The 15,608-nt window shown below is 37.2% G+C and overlaps 1 protein-coding gene and 1 long non-coding RNA gene across 5 annotated transcripts in view; both read left to right on the top strand.

The window, feature by feature from the left end:
- The window catches only part of LOC126864386 (prickle planar cell polarity protein 3-like), a 126,831-nt gene that overhangs the window by 75,481 nt on the left and 35,742 nt on the right, over positions 1-15,608 (top strand). Inside the window, exon 1 of one of the 3 annotated variants that reach the window (XM_050615707.1) lies at positions 14,220-14,345. The exons of the other annotated variants lie outside the window; for them this stretch is intronic. Coding sequence (XP_050471664.1) covers positions 14,248-14,345 — 98 coding nt within the window. The 5' untranslated portion in view covers positions 14,220-14,247. Of the gene's footprint in view, positions 1-14,219; positions 14,346-15,608 lie in introns of those variants that run through there. 3 annotated transcript variants of the gene reach the window in all.
- LOC126864650 (uncharacterized) lies at positions 3,268-12,781 on the top strand. 2 transcript variants are annotated; one of them, XR_007689273.1, is made up of 6 exons: positions 3,268-3,850; positions 6,488-11,026; positions 11,131-11,208; positions 11,307-11,570; positions 11,717-11,837; positions 11,946-12,781. It is a non-coding gene; the product is annotated as an uncharacterized LOC126864650 (long non-coding RNA). The 2 variants fall into 2 exon arrangements; XR_007689274.1 differs by having other exon boundaries at positions 11,131-11,213.

Raw genomic sequence — 15,608 nt, 5'->3', positions numbered from 1 at the left:
CGAAACCCCATATGGCTCCCTCTGTCGCCATGGCGGGAGATCAAAGAGCGGGTCGAAACCGCGGGAACAAAGTTCCGGGTAAACAATCCTAAAATACAGTCGAATAGAGAGACCACGGTGAAATCGTTAATCCTCGATGTTCGGCCGTAACTTAATTTTACGTCCTGAATAAACCTTCTCCCTCTGACCGTCTCTTTACGGTCGCCTTATCGTTTCTCTTGATATTCGTAATGGCGTCCCTCATCGTGGTAACTTCGTCTTCGTCGAAACTTTTTTATCCTCATTCCTCTCATCACTTTAGTAGACAGCACGGTGATCGCTTAAATTTTAATAAAATCCCACAAACCTGCGTTTAAAAAGGAATAGATATTTGTTGTTCATTTTGACTATATCTATTTACTGTCTTTGTCATTAATGGACTATGCATGTTTATGGGAAATTAAAACACATTATATAAAGCACATTAAGTGTAAGCTAAGATCTCCTTCTCTATGGGGTCACGTTAATTTCTGAAGTTTAATTAGGCCTCATGATGATTTTGCGTCTAGGCTCTCCAAAGGTATAGACGCGGCCCTGGATATACAGGGTGGTTGGTAACTGGTGGTACAAGCGGAAAGGGGGTGATTCTACGCGAAAAAGAAGTCGAAAATATAGAATAAAATTTTTTTTTTAATTTTTCCATCGAGACAACGATCTACAGTGTGATCCGTTATAACGAGACGTGATAAAGTGCACGCGTACCGAGCGAAAATTCAAAGTCGATTTTCTCGAAAACGAAGCATCAAACGAAAAATGTTTATTCTATATTTTCGACTTCTTTTTTCGCGTAGAATCACCGCTTGTACCACCAGTTACCAACCACCCTGTTTAATTAATATTTATGGTTATAAGAATATATCAAGGGTATAATAAATCTCCGCGTAAGAGATCCATTTCTTTAAATGCATTTGTCAAAATATTGATTTACATAAATATGTACCGTCTACTTACATTTAGATCACATTGAACTTGAGACATTGAATAATGCACAAATGATTGAGCTGAAACGAACTGTGCTGGAATTTTCGTATTACGTAGGTACTATTGTATAGCTTACAGACAATTTTCTTACCAGTACGTTCAGGTTGTAGAAGCGAGAGAAGGTGAAATTTTGGCGAGGATTCATGTCACGATCAAAGACGTCGGGACGTTCTAATACCGTGGACGAAAGATCTGTTTGGTATTCGAGCCGCGAGGTCACTCGGTATAGGAAGGGTCGTGATTGAATCTACGTAGCCGGCCACGATCCAAAGAAACACCCTGCCGGCATTTATATCCCACGGGATCTGCCCCCTTCTCCATCCCTTCTAGTAGGCTCGTCTCTGCTGCGTACGTACCGTGAGCTGCGACAGGAATAGTTTTATTATAGCGAACGTGTTGACCATAACGCGAATACCCCCTGTGAACTCATATCCCTTGGTCTCTTGTATCTCTGAGACAGGGGAAACGCATGTCTTTGTGGAATGAACACTTTGGGTAATGATCGAGACGTGGCAAAGCTCTGTTCTTGGTTTCTTGTTGTTGAGGGCTGCAGACTTTCTTGGTGGGAGAAAAATGGGGCGCATCGGGGGATATTGTTTGGGGCCTGATTTGTGGAGGCTGGTGGTGCAAAATGGAAAAACATTTTTATATGAATACTCGGTATATTAGCAATTTTTTCAAACTCATTTTTCAATCACCGTGTATATATTTGGTGATCCTTTAGAATTTTTATTTTCAAAACTCTGGGTACGACAAGAATGTTACTATTATTGAAATTATCCTCTTAAAAAGGATATAATTATTGTTACAACTATGCGTCTTTAATCTGTGCCATTTCTAAATCATATTACAGGACGAGGTTCTAATATTTTTGATACTGAAGAATAATTATATTTTTATATATATATATGTTTAAGAGAAACATTTGTTTTAGAATGTAACGTAGTTTTAAGATTTAGGATATCATTACCTGAGGAGGTTGAAATTCCAGATATCGTTCGTATTGCTTAGTTAAATGGTCACAGGGATATTGTTAATAGGCGTGCTTTGTCCAGTGACGGAAGGGGAAGCTGTTGATACGTATTTGGGTAATAAAGAGCGATGCGGAGGGTGATTTCGAAGGTGGACTAATTCGATGGGTTTTCTGGGATTTGCGTTTTCCACAGGGAACCTATAATTATAGGGATTGGTCGTTGAATTGCGTTTTTAGTGATTGAGAAGCAAATTTTAACGCTTTAACAGTATTTAGGGTCACTGAATGGATGTAATAATTTCGGAATAATTACATACATTTGCCATTGGATTTTTTTAAATCCACTTACTCTCTTCATAACAATTTTCATTCATCTAGTTGACTTATGGTGTTTTGCCAAACTTGCAAAATAAATTGGATAATGAAGTTTTACTTATATGATTCTATAATCTAATTATTTTATCTGAGTAATTATCGAGCAAGCATAACTTATATTTATTGCAGATTTAGTCGAAACATGGTTTTACAATGCGAAGAATTGGGATTTTTTAAATCTTTTTTTCCGTATTAATTTTTATAAGATAACGAGATTTCTACTTGCACGATTTACTTCAGTAGATTTCAAGTTTTGTTTCGTTCCACAACATTACAAATATGATAGTATTTAATGCGTTTCTCTTTTCAAATCATTCCTTGCATATCTTCCTCTTTTCATATTTCGCGCCATTTTGTATAATACACGACTGTAGACCGTCCCTACCGGACTATCCTTATTTTTGAAATATGCTTTTCGCGCGATCCCTCCGGCCTCTGTGTCGACCTCTGCAGTATCATATTCAATATGGGTTCCCATAAGTCGAGCGATAATGCAATATGCCGACGTCAGGTCCTGGGGTTACCGGACTACGAACAATATGGAAGAAAGTTCACACGAGAATTCTCTATTAAATCTGGATTTACCGTCGCCTTTTTTTCTACTCTCTTCTCCGCTTTCATCTCGTGGATCTTCTTTTTCGTCCTGCATCGGCAGATTTTAATAACGACCGCGATGGAACACATCGATGAGTCAACTAATAAAAATTCTATATCTGCGCTTTTTACGTGAAAAACATACGGATTTTCTGGTTGAAATACCTGCTTAGTGAATTGTATAAAATGGAAACTACAGAGGACAAATATCATGAGTCACTAAATATCTTAAGTAGTTTTTATAGAGGCACAGTTTTAAATTGCTGTATATTGTCTACCAATCCCGTATTATCAAAATTGTCGACTTATTTAGTTCCTGTCATCCCCTTCAAAATGTTAAAAACACTGTTCATAATATTAAAGATATTAGAATATCTAAGAAGAAGAAATCATTATCTAATCCACTTTTTCTGACTTGTCTCGTTCAAACGCTTATATTTGAGGGATACCCACATGTAGAATCACTGTATCAATTAGAAGAAGATTACAGATTCGTGAACGGGCCGGCTGTATCGAGCACAAAATGATTTACGATCCGCTTCGGTTATGCCCCCTTTTCTCATCGTAAATCGGAGCTGGCCGTCGCGTCGTCTTTATGGTTCGCAGATTCCAAGGCTCCATCTGCACGCCACGCCATAAAACTAGCTATACATATACCTATCCCTTTCTCCCTTTCCTTTTTTCCTGCATTGATCGATCGAGTCGTCGAACCACTTCCGTTATATATAGAGTATATAGCTCGTATTTTAGGCAACCACTCGTAAGCAGCTGCTTTTCAATAGCCGAAAAGGGAGAAACAACACGAAAGGAGACAAGCTCTAGCCGCACCTTTTCAGGGGCGAATTTTACGTGTTACCATACAGTTTCCAGGGAAAAGGTCAATTAATCGTGAGTAGGCTTGACGACCGATCGTAAACCTTTCCAATCTATTGATTATACGTGGTTTCTTCTGTGAGATGCTTTAATTAATGCAGTGTGCTCTTTGACATGTGTTCTAACGCTCAGAAGCATTTGTAGGTTAGATAACGGGACTTTAAGTTAAAAAATGAAATTATGATAATCTCAATTTGCTACATGAAATAAAGGTTATGTTTCTAATGATTTTAGATTTAAACATTTTTTAATTTAAAAAATATAATAATACCGGTCGGAGAATTCGTTTGAAGTTAAGTTAGAATTTTAGATTGGAAAATATTTTTTATTTTTATTCAATTACTGTGATTATTATGCGATATTGTCATCACAGAATTATTCATTACTACATTGCTTAAATATAGTCCATAAGCTTTTCCTACTTAAGTATATGCTGGTGCTAACCGTTTCATTATAAGCTTACCCAGAGTATGATGAACATTATCTTAGGAATAATTAAAGAGCTGCCTTGTTCCTCCTTTTACCGACAATTTCGCGTTACGTTGCTCTCTTCATCAAAAGCGACCCCTCTTCCAAAAAGGTACTTAATCTCAAAGTACTACTCTATTCACTTCACAATTTCGAACTCATTAACGCAATCTCTTGTTCAAAAAGAAATTCCCTCCGTTACTACCTATTCTATAGCAATTTTAAAAGAAGGGTGAGTTCATAAAATAACCGATATAGTTCACATCTCTCATATCCTCTGAATACCATCAAACCAGCACCACGATATCCTCCAAAACCTCAGCTTCTCTCAACTCTGCAAGAATCCTTAAGTTCCTCTCAACATTCCTTCCTCTTCTCTCTCTCTCTCTCTCTCTCTCTCTCTCTCTCTCTCTCGCTTTTTCTCTCTCCCTATTCCTCTCTTACCGTTTCCCCTACCATCTTTCCCACTTCACCAATGATTCACGCATCGGACAAACGGTTTCCCCACTCCGTTACGCTGTTAATTCGTAGCGTACAAGGTTTATCTCCGGTCCAGTCTCACCTCCAGCCCTCTGATAACGCTTTAGCTTAAATTCAGCCGCCGGAGGCAAACCAGCGACTGATTTAAGAGCCTCCACCATCTCTGTGCGTCTCGCGTGCACACGTATACCTAGCGTAGGCTCGCGTCTGGAGGGGCGAAAAGCCCTAAACGGAGGCGTATGCCACCGGTAGATAGTCGACCGTGATAAGCTAAATGCTCAACGTCCCCTCTATTATAGGTTAGGTAGGCTGGAAGCTGCCTCGAGCGTAAACCGAACTATAACACCACCGGTGAGACAGATCGCGGAGAACATCGGGATATACCGGGGTTTTGGCTCCCACTTCCGTCCAACTTCCGCCAGATAAATGCTCTGCATCGACCGCGTCGATATGGAGGAGGCTGGAGGTGTGGCGAAGTTTCTTAACCTCTTCTTATAACTTAGCTTTTGATGAATTCTTCAATTCACATTATTATAATTTCCTTCGTAGTTAGTAGAAACATAATCTAGATTTATCAAATCCATCGATTGCAGAATAATTCTATTTTATGTATCAAATATGTGATTGTGTGTGTCACGTGGTCACAGGGTCTCGTTTACGTCTTAAAAAAGATATTAATGGCAAAAAAAAAAAAAATATGGAAAAAATACATCTGTATTACAAAGATTGAAATATTAGAGATTAGATATTAAATATATCACATATTAAGATTACATTTCGAGACACTCTGACGTTTTCTATTTCAATACGGTGCACATTCCGTTTCGTTTATAAAGAGATAATAGATCCTAAAAATGGATTGTATTTATTTTTTTGACAATCGGGGGTAAAAATAAGTAAATAAATAATAGAAATGGGTGTCAATAAAGTTAGTTATTATAATTATATTATTCAATCATACATTTGATGCTTGATCGATTCGGAAATTTAATTGGCAAACGTGGAGGTTTGACGGAGTTAATTCGCTTTGAGGTTAGGTTCGGTACTTTTTAGAGAAAAAAATTCGGTGGACTCTGTCGTAGACAGGATACGCGGGGGACAAGTTGCGGTGTTATCTGAAATTTAGGGTGCAGCTTCGGCGGAAATTGAGCCAAGGCCGTGACGGAAATTCCCCTCGCCCCGTGGGAGACGACAACGCGCCATAAATTGAAGGTGGTTGCGTTTGAATCGAAGCGTGCCCCTTCGACGCGAAAATTGAGTTAAACACGCCCCTTTGCGCGGAATCTAGCGCGTGTATACGCTCTCCGTATGGGAAGCTCTAAATTGATGTACTTATAGCTACGCTACGCTACAATACGCGCCAATTCTTCGCGGATTTGATGTTTTGTGGAGTAATCAAGAAATTTTTTTGCTTTATCGATGAATAGAAATATTTCTGTTAACTAGAACTGTATTTGCTTTCTAAAGAAAGATATTGTGATTAATCATAGTTATTTAATTCAGTATGAAGTTTGATAATCGATAATTATTAGAATAATATGCAAAGGAATGTAATCTTTTTACATCTACTAAAGATCATTAATGTAATTTATATAATTCCTAAATTTTCAGATTTAAATCATAAAAATACCATAAATTGTACAGAATATTCAAAGTATTTTCAAAATTGGTATACATGTAATATAAAGTTCTATATGATATTAGGTTTATAACCCCCTCTGTGATTGGATTACTGAAAAGCTGATCGGTTGATAAGTAACTCCTTTAAGGATGCAACCCGTCCGACTGTGGAATTGAACCACGTCGCTTCTTCAGAAGATCGAAATGACCATGTCTTCTCTACTGGAATATTTACGCTGTAAAAGAAAGACTATTTTCTGCTTAATATAATATACATTACATATTCCAACATCTTTATAGTTATTCAATGTATAGCAATTATATATTCAATACTATTTGCATAGTTTTTAACAATTTCAGACCATTCGGCTTTTAAATATGAAATACGCTTTTTCAGACTTCACTTTTGTCCTATTTAGCAAGCTCTTCTTCACTGTGTTTCATGTTGTATGCATAAGTAACGATGCGAATAAAGCTTGATGTTCGCTTTTATGAATAAAGTTAGGCGAATTACGCGTAAGTTTCAGTAACGACTTGTAATAAGAATTTTCACTTCTATCAGCATATTCATCTCATCTTCATGATAAAGTTCTTCTAGTGTCATTGGATAAGAACTTATCTCATGTAGACTTTTCTCATAGACTTTATGATTTATCGAATTCCAAGTGCGCAACATTATCGACCGAGTCTTGATTCTCTTCTTCGCACACTTATCGATCGAAATATCGAATTTTCTCGGAATACTCTTAACTTCAGATAATACTAAGTATTAAATGTAATTGAATTTGGAATTTTTATAGCCATTGTATATTTAATTTCATTGATAATCTATAAAATTGTGATACTTTAACTTTACGCGCTATTTAATTTCCAGTAAAATTCTCAGCTATGTTGAGCACGTAGAGGAGGTTAAACATGACCAGATGGGAAGCGTTAACGCGGCGTGACCTGTCGAAACTCTTAATTAAATTCAGGAAGTCTGGTACTAGGAAGTCGGCGATATTTGTGAGCACGAAAACGCGAACTCAGCAGCGAAGAAGAAGCACATTCTATTCGTGCATGAATTCTCGAGAGCTGCACACAAGTGCATTTCAAGTACTCGGTCAACAGTAGAGTCTTCCTTAAACACTCTGTACGCGTTTTAACGAGTCCCATTCAGTGTATCCCTCTTTCCACGTTTGCATCCTCCGTGTTCTTCTTTCCTTTCCCTTTACTCCCTTCCCTTTGTCAGTTTCTTATCTCTGCCATTTCTTTTACATTTTTCACTTGTCTTACTTTTTCAATTCGTTTCCACCATTTTCCTTATTTCACTCTACCATCCATTTCCTTCTCTTTTTCGTTTTATATTTCTGGTGTATTGTATGGTGTTTCTTTCACGTACTATCAAATTGTTCTTTTTTATAGTTTCATCTATGTTCCATTTCCATGTACGGTAGCTGATGAAATTCGCAATTTCTGCATACATTTTCACATTGGTTTCAAATTTTATAAATATTATAATGTAATATATATATATAATATATAATACTTATATAAACTTTATTCCAACATCTTTTATTAATACAATTAAATCAAATATGTATCATTTAGTTCAATAATCCTATATCATTTATTAGGTAGTGTTATTATTTTATCCGTGTAGCATTTGTGTTGCTTTTGAGTGGTCTCAGAAAGGTTTCAGATTCATCCGACAATGTAATAAAATCATGGTAATCCAGTCTTATTATGCCCTATCAATGAAATTTCAAATTTTTTTATATGATACACAATATATACAAAACTTTTTCATGGTAAATATCGAAATACTTGCGTCAGCTACTGTTTTCTCATAAATATACCTTTTATCAGCATTTCTTTCGTTTCCCCCACCATCTTGCTCGTCACTCGCAGGGTGGTTCCTCTTCAACGAACACCATTTATATCGGCACGGAATCGAGGGTGCGAACTCGTTGTATAACGCTCCTTTGTATGCAAACAAGGTGCTTGTTTCTAAATTGGGTTGCAAGTCGAGCCATCGTTAATTAATATATCTCGCGGTACTACCGAATTAAGCTCGCTAAGCGAGACGGCTGGGAGGCACAGCCTTTGCTACCGTCCGGATCCCGTATATACCCAAGTGGTGAGGATTTGCCCGTTAGTCCGTTCGTTAAACGACCACCCTGGGAGTCGTACCAATCATAAACGAAACGTCGCTCGAACGCCACGTTCTGGGATACATACCAGGTTTTCATGATTCATTCGTGACCGGCTTATCAATGCTTCCTAAATTTGTTGAAAATGAATTTTTATGGTATCTCGCGCTTATTTACCGTTGGTAAAGGCTCATAGAATGATAGCTATATAAAGTGATGGACAATATATTTATCATTGTAGTAAAATATAATAATATGTGTAAATAAAAATTGTCAAAAGTGTGAAAATGTGTACAAACCAATATTTTTGCCTAGGTATAAAATAATGGTAAAAAATATTTTTATTAGCTGCATATTCTCTATTCTATCATATTTGTCCTCTTTTTGAATGCAGGCAAATAAGACATAAATAAACATCCATATAAAGCATAAGTAGTATAGATAATGTTTTTAATAATAATGTTTGTATGAGGGGTTGCGTACTGTGCCAATATCCATCACTGTGTACATAGATACTTATACATGATGATCAGTTTCTATGAAAGTTCCTATGAATAGCGATAAGATATTTTATTACAATTCCAAGAATTCAAACGTACATAGCCTTTAATCGGCGATTCAATTAAACCAATGACAGGCACGATGCCGCGTGCAATGCAGTACTTAACCTATCTGTGTTTATTGCCAGAATAATATATAGCCACTGAAAGCGTGGCTTCCTTCGGTAACTTAATAAATCTTCCGCTCACCTCTATGGAACAGCTATAATTACACCTGTTTAGAGCGAATAAGAATTAAGCACACCGTTCATAGCCTCCTTCTACGTTATCTGAAACTGATTCACGAGACTTGATTTGACCTCTTCTCAACTCCTAAGTTTCTTCTTCCTTGGTCATCATCCCTACGGGCTTTCGCGTTCAATTAAATCCCCAGGTTGGCGAATTTTATTTACCTTCGGCACGATTGCGCAGAGAGGGCGCCACCTCCAATTACCCAGCGTAAAAATGTAACTCGATATGAGCGCCTGTTATTCGAGATACGCGTAGGGAATTAAAAAATGCAATTTCTGTCTAACGAAAAATATACGCATGGTCGTGCAAAGGCACGCGTTTCGAATGGTGGAAGACTCTCGTTATATGGGAGATGGAGACGAGTGTTTTGAAATTCCATCACGAAACCAGATGAGGTTTGTGCACGAGGCGATTCATTAAAAGGTATATTTTCCGTCGGCGTTTTAACCTACGTCCGTTCGAAAGGGGAAGTTTTCTAGCGTATCATATTTTTCTCTCAAGCTGCATTCTCACTCGTTTTGCTGCCTGTTGATGTTGCACGTTTCGAATAATACCCAACATCTATCAACTTGTAGAAACATTTTGTCCACACTGGAGCAAAGTAACCAGTGGAACATTTTGTTTTCGTTGTTCACATACTAATGCGTTGTGAATCAACAACAGTAGGCAATAAACACTAACTTATATCAGTGCCAATAGAATTGGAAAAAACATGGAAGAACATTGCGCAACAACCAGTAACCTTTTCGAAAAATACAGAACATTAACAAAAAGTCCCTTGTCGTTGTTTCAGTGAGGACGCAGCTTTAGCGTTACTTTGAATAGGGAAGGGGCCAAGAAGACGCGTGACGCGGGGAATTTTGATTAATCTCCATTATTTTTCAAACGTATCTCCGTAGCCGCCACTAGATGTCACGGTTTAGTTGGAAAAGGGACCGATCAGAGAAGAATGAGCATTATGAAAGCGGGAAGAAAGAAAATGAAACGTGCCCGTTAGGTTAGGTTGTTCTTATTTAATCTCGACGTATAATGAAGCTTAGGGTACTTCGAGATTCTGCCCCCGGGGCATCGATGGGCGTAACTATAAAAGTGGATTTGAATTTTAATCGTGGCAGGTTATGAAATATGTAATTTTCGTTTCGTTTCAATGTAAAGTAAGCTGATCGGATGCAACAGTAGGAATATTGTTTTTCTCTATTTATTTTTTATTTATTTGTTACCATTTAACTAGTTTTTTATTTGATTATGTTAATAATATTGGATCTAATAATTAATTGACGTTCACAGGTATATTGTAATCTACTTTTTCTTATTTACTGATTTAATTTCAATCGTCTATCGAAGATTATTCAAAAATATCAGCCTGGTCATTAGAGTGCAGGGACATTCATTTTCTTGGAGAACCACTTCTAACAGAGTCATTCATTAATTCATACTGGGGATTATTTAAACGACTTATTTATCCATCCCAGCTTGAAGCTCTTGATTCATTTCTATTACCAAAAACGAAAAACAGACCTATTGTGGCAGACACATGGAACTTGAATATTATTTTTTCTTCGTATTCCAACAGTACAACCTTTAATGAACGTGGCAGAAGATAAATTGGTTTGATTAATCGGTTCTTCATCAGCCTGATTAAATTTCAAACCTCTTTTTCACATAACTTGTATACAAAAAGCTGAGTCTTTTAAAATGACGTTAGTGTCCAAGTATTTCATTTACTGTGGCTTTCTCTATTCAATTCTACTTTTTGCATCTCGAAAACAATAAACAAGAATTAACCAATTCTTTTTCTTTTCAGATTTAACTTCCTTACTACAGTGCCCTAAACCTAACCTCTTTACCATTGAACTTCTATACAAGAACTGAATCTTTCAAAGTAAGGTTAATACTTTAATATTTCGCTATTATAGCGATTGTTTTTCACAATCCAATTCTAATCTCATCCATCTGCAAATGTTCGACAAAAATGAACAGATTCTACTTCTGCCAGACTTAACCTTCTTACTTCGGTGCTCGGTCTCAACAACCTCACTTGAATTCCATCCCAAGAAAGGACAAACTCGAGCAGCGAAGCGTAGACGCGCTGAAATATGAATATTTTCGATTTCTTCCCGCGCCCCCGGGGGAGAATCCTTTCAGCCGCAGATGCTACCAGAGTTCACAGCGGCAACCAGTTCCTTCGAGTCATAAATACCTGGCGCGATCTTCGGGGAAGGGTTTCTGCGACCCTAAATCAAGGTCAGCAACGATGTACGTCGTCGTAGTCGCAGCTACTCTTCACTTTCGCATCCTCTAACTTCCTCGCCCCTCTTTCCCTAGACAGTCAGTGTGTGCAACAGCAGGGAATATGATTTAGTACTTTTGACAGGATTAATAATTTTCAGCGGCAGGGAGGTAGCAGATGTCTCGACATTTTCGCACCCCATTCTCGCGTCTTCTACGAGTGCCATCGTCGACTGCTAACGTCTCCTTCTTCCCTCTATTTTACTCTGTCTGCAGAGCAAGGTGAATCTGTCACAGTCTATCTATGACGAATTTTAGTTCCTTACGGGGATCTGTCCCTACGTGCTGTCTCTCTTCGTCATATTTTTCACCTGCGACATCTCTTTGTAGGGCGCTGAACCGACCCAGGTAACTTCGGCGAGAAATGTGCGTGTTGAGCAGGATACACGCATTTTGAGGTTATGATGGAATTGGATTTTTTACTCGGAGTGGTTTGAAGATACAGGGGTTGATTTAAGGCATGATGGAACAGATTTGATTGGGGAAATAATTCGTGCTGTTTCTTTTATAAATGGAGAAGCGAAAAGAATGAATCTGATGGAGGAATTCGACGATGTAGGTTAATTTTGAAATACATCCTACTCAGTTTTTTCCTTCATTATATCTTATTATAGATTTCTCACAAAACTTTTATTTTCTGTTGAGGAAGCACTTATAATTTATTTCTCATCGTTGCAACGACATGAAGAGCGAGAAAGGTAGTTAAGCAAAAATGAAAAATTGTTAACGTTTACTTGATCAAGTTTTTGTAAGGCAGTTCCTAATGACCTGTAGAAAGCGGCAGGAACTTCTAGGTAACGATTACAGAGATGAAGAATCGAGAAGTAAAAAGTATCTCCTTTGTCGGCTTATGATTCATTCGTTCCTTTTTTGCTAGTTTGTTTCGTGGAAATAATCATTCGGATAATGCGGCTGGTTAACATTACCGGTAGCGTTCCAAACTTGCAACCATCCACACTGTTGACAATAACGCCCCGATAGTGATCTCGAAAGGAGGTGTGGGTGACAATACGGATGACAAGCGTGTTACGCCAGTGCGAACAGGATTTAACATCGCCGTCTCATTTAGTTGTATCTTTTCTTTTTTCCTTTGGAACAGATTTATGTCTGTCCAATTGGATAGATTTACATCTGCGTACACCTGCTCAATATATTATGTTTTAACACGTCGTTGCTTTGCTTAATACCATCGTAATTTATAATAATTTCATATGCCAATGTTGCTTGAAATATTTCCTCTTGTAAATTACATTAAGACATTTTTTAAATGGAAAAGTGCATAATTTATATTGGAGGTTATTTAACTAATTAAATTTCTCTAAAATCAATGTACTCTGTTTTAGTAATGTTTCTTCAGTCATTCGCTATTTAGTATATTTTTTAAATATTTGTCATCCCTTAGATTTTAAGTTTCATTTAAATATTACTGTTGATTCTTAAAAATTTCATTCGTTTCATTTACATTTAAACTAAATGTTTTGCAAGAAATTTTTTAAAAATTTCCAATTTGATCGTAGTGAGTGACATTGTTTAAGTAGCACTCCGTATACATATTATCAAATTTATTTACATAATCACATTTGATCTTCAGCATGATCAATGTTTGGAACTATGTAGGAATCTTTTTGAGAAAAGTTCCTAAACTGAAGGATCGATGTATCTGGGGAAGGTAACTGCGTGAAATGCCGAGGGATACGATTACCAGAGTAACCATAATTTCTATCATGTGATGAAGAATCATTTATTAATTTTCCATCCGGAGAGACAATTTCTGAAATCGATCATCCCGATCAGCCCGCCCTCTGTAATTTCAACTATACGCATGCAATCACTGTCCGTGAATAAGTCTGCTGTTTTTTTCCCGTCTTGGGAAAAAACAAAACGAGAAGAGAGTATACCCTCAAGGACAGGCGTAAACACGTCTCGAGGTTATCGCCTCGATCCATTCGTTCGACTTAGCGCGGTATATTGGTGAAACGTAATCGCAGTAGGCCCTGGAAGTCTCGTCGTAAATCATTATTCTACGAGAAAAAAGTAACTATACATTCGTGATCACATTTTTTATTCATGAAGCGGATACTAAATCAATGCCTATTAAAAAATTTGCAAATTAATACGGTACCATGATTTTCATCATAATCATTTAAATTGGTTATTATTGGTTGTATGCATTCACCAATGATCTTGAAAATTCTGTTCGCTACAAAATATCCAGATACAAGTACAATAATATTCTCTGAAATTAGTAACCTTATTCTCAGTAATAAATTTTTTTTCTTAAATTTTCCAAATATAAATACAGTATTCATTCTTTTAAATTAGTAATTAACCTCAATGAAGTTTTAGATTGTCTTGTATAGTTTATGTGGAACATATAACAGAACCTATATTATAAACAGAGAGCTAACAACAAAGTAAAAAAATCGAAAGATCGAATTCACAAATCTTGGCCCTCCGCCTTTGGTTATACGTCCCAAAAAACAATTCCTCGAAGTCACGCCAACTGATTGCCCGTAATTCCAACGTAGTGGCTGTAATCGTGTTCCCGAATAAAGACCTTTCTAAGAAGAAAGTCCCAAGGACAGTCACAAGCGTGATCCGAGGCTACCGCGGCGATGATTTTGTGCAAAAGATGATTCGAGCACAAGCCTTTAAGTACGTACCCGAAGAAATAACGTGCGTTAGAGGGGTACAGGGAGGAAGACCTCTGTTCAGGAGAGGGCAAGAAACGTAAGTAGTTCCACTGATACAGTACAGGTTTTTCGCGATTTAGCCATGCACTTTTGATTTCTCGTATATTCTCGATTTGATAATGCCAGAGTATTTGAATTGCAATTATATTTTTATGAATAAGAAATGTTACTAGATAGTAATATATCAAAATCTTAATACAAGGTTGACTATTATAGCATAGTCACAATTCAAGAAAATTAGATATGCATTTTTTATCTTTTTCTATCTTAAATTTTGGACCTTAATTATGCTTGTATTTTCATGGGTAAGAAATACTACTAGATACTTGCTAAATAGTAATATATCAAAATCTTAATACGGGGTTGGCCGTTATAACGTAGCTACAATACGAGCAAACTAGAATACATTTTAAAAACTAGAATACATTTTTTACCATTTTTATTTAAAAAACGAGAATTTAATACTTTTAACACTATTAAAAATGACTATTACAGTGAGTTGAATCTTTCCTGTTACACCAAAAATAATTCGAATTCGTGTTAAGCCCATCGCTATCCGAAGTGAGCGCGGTAATAGAGGCCAGGTAGGCGGGTCGCTGCGCACGAAAAGTAGGGCCCCGCGGCTCCGGGGAACGTTTTTCTCTAAATTACAGCTTCGCTCGACTCGTTCGTTCCCCGTCGAGCCTTTCCCGCGAGCGACCAAGCCACACTCGCTTCTTCTCGTTCAACCACTACCTGAATTCCCGATTTCTCTGACGCGCATGCTCACGCTCGCGATTTCTCGAACACGTCAAAGGACAAGCGACGATCAGGTTGGCGCCGTCATTGTTGTTTTGTCGAGCTTCTTATTGCATGTGACCCGGTCCCCTCAATTCACCGACAGGACTACCAGTGTCAAGTGGACGACGTATTTTACGATTCAACGAAATTCCCTAAATCATTTCTTTTAATCGTAATTTGTGATTATCTGTTTAATTATTATTTACAAACCTAGTGGAAGATTTCTATGTTATTACTGTTTAACTATTAATTTTGGTCTCTCTGTGCAGTTAACGCTTTTGAAGTACGAATATCAAAACAAAAATTCACATACATATGTAGGTTAGGTTCCAGTTAATTAGCAGTGGCAAGTGAACAACATATATCTTCCGATTCAATGGGAATCTGTACATAATTTTTTAAATCATGATTTGTGATTATCTTAAAAACAGTTTCAAGTTAGAAACTTCTTAGTCATTATTTAAACACTTGACGAAAGATTTCTATTTTACTGGTGCTACGCTACTACGTTTGGTATCTG

The sequence above is a fragment of the Bombus huntii genome, chromosome 1, assembly GCF_024542735.1.
Source record: "Bombus huntii isolate Logan2020A chromosome 1, iyBomHunt1.1, whole genome shotgun sequence".
In the NCBI taxonomy this organism is placed as follows: Eukaryota; Metazoa; Arthropoda; class Insecta; order Hymenoptera; family Apidae; genus Bombus; species Bombus huntii.
This window is presented reverse-complemented; position numbering and strand designations above follow the sequence as displayed.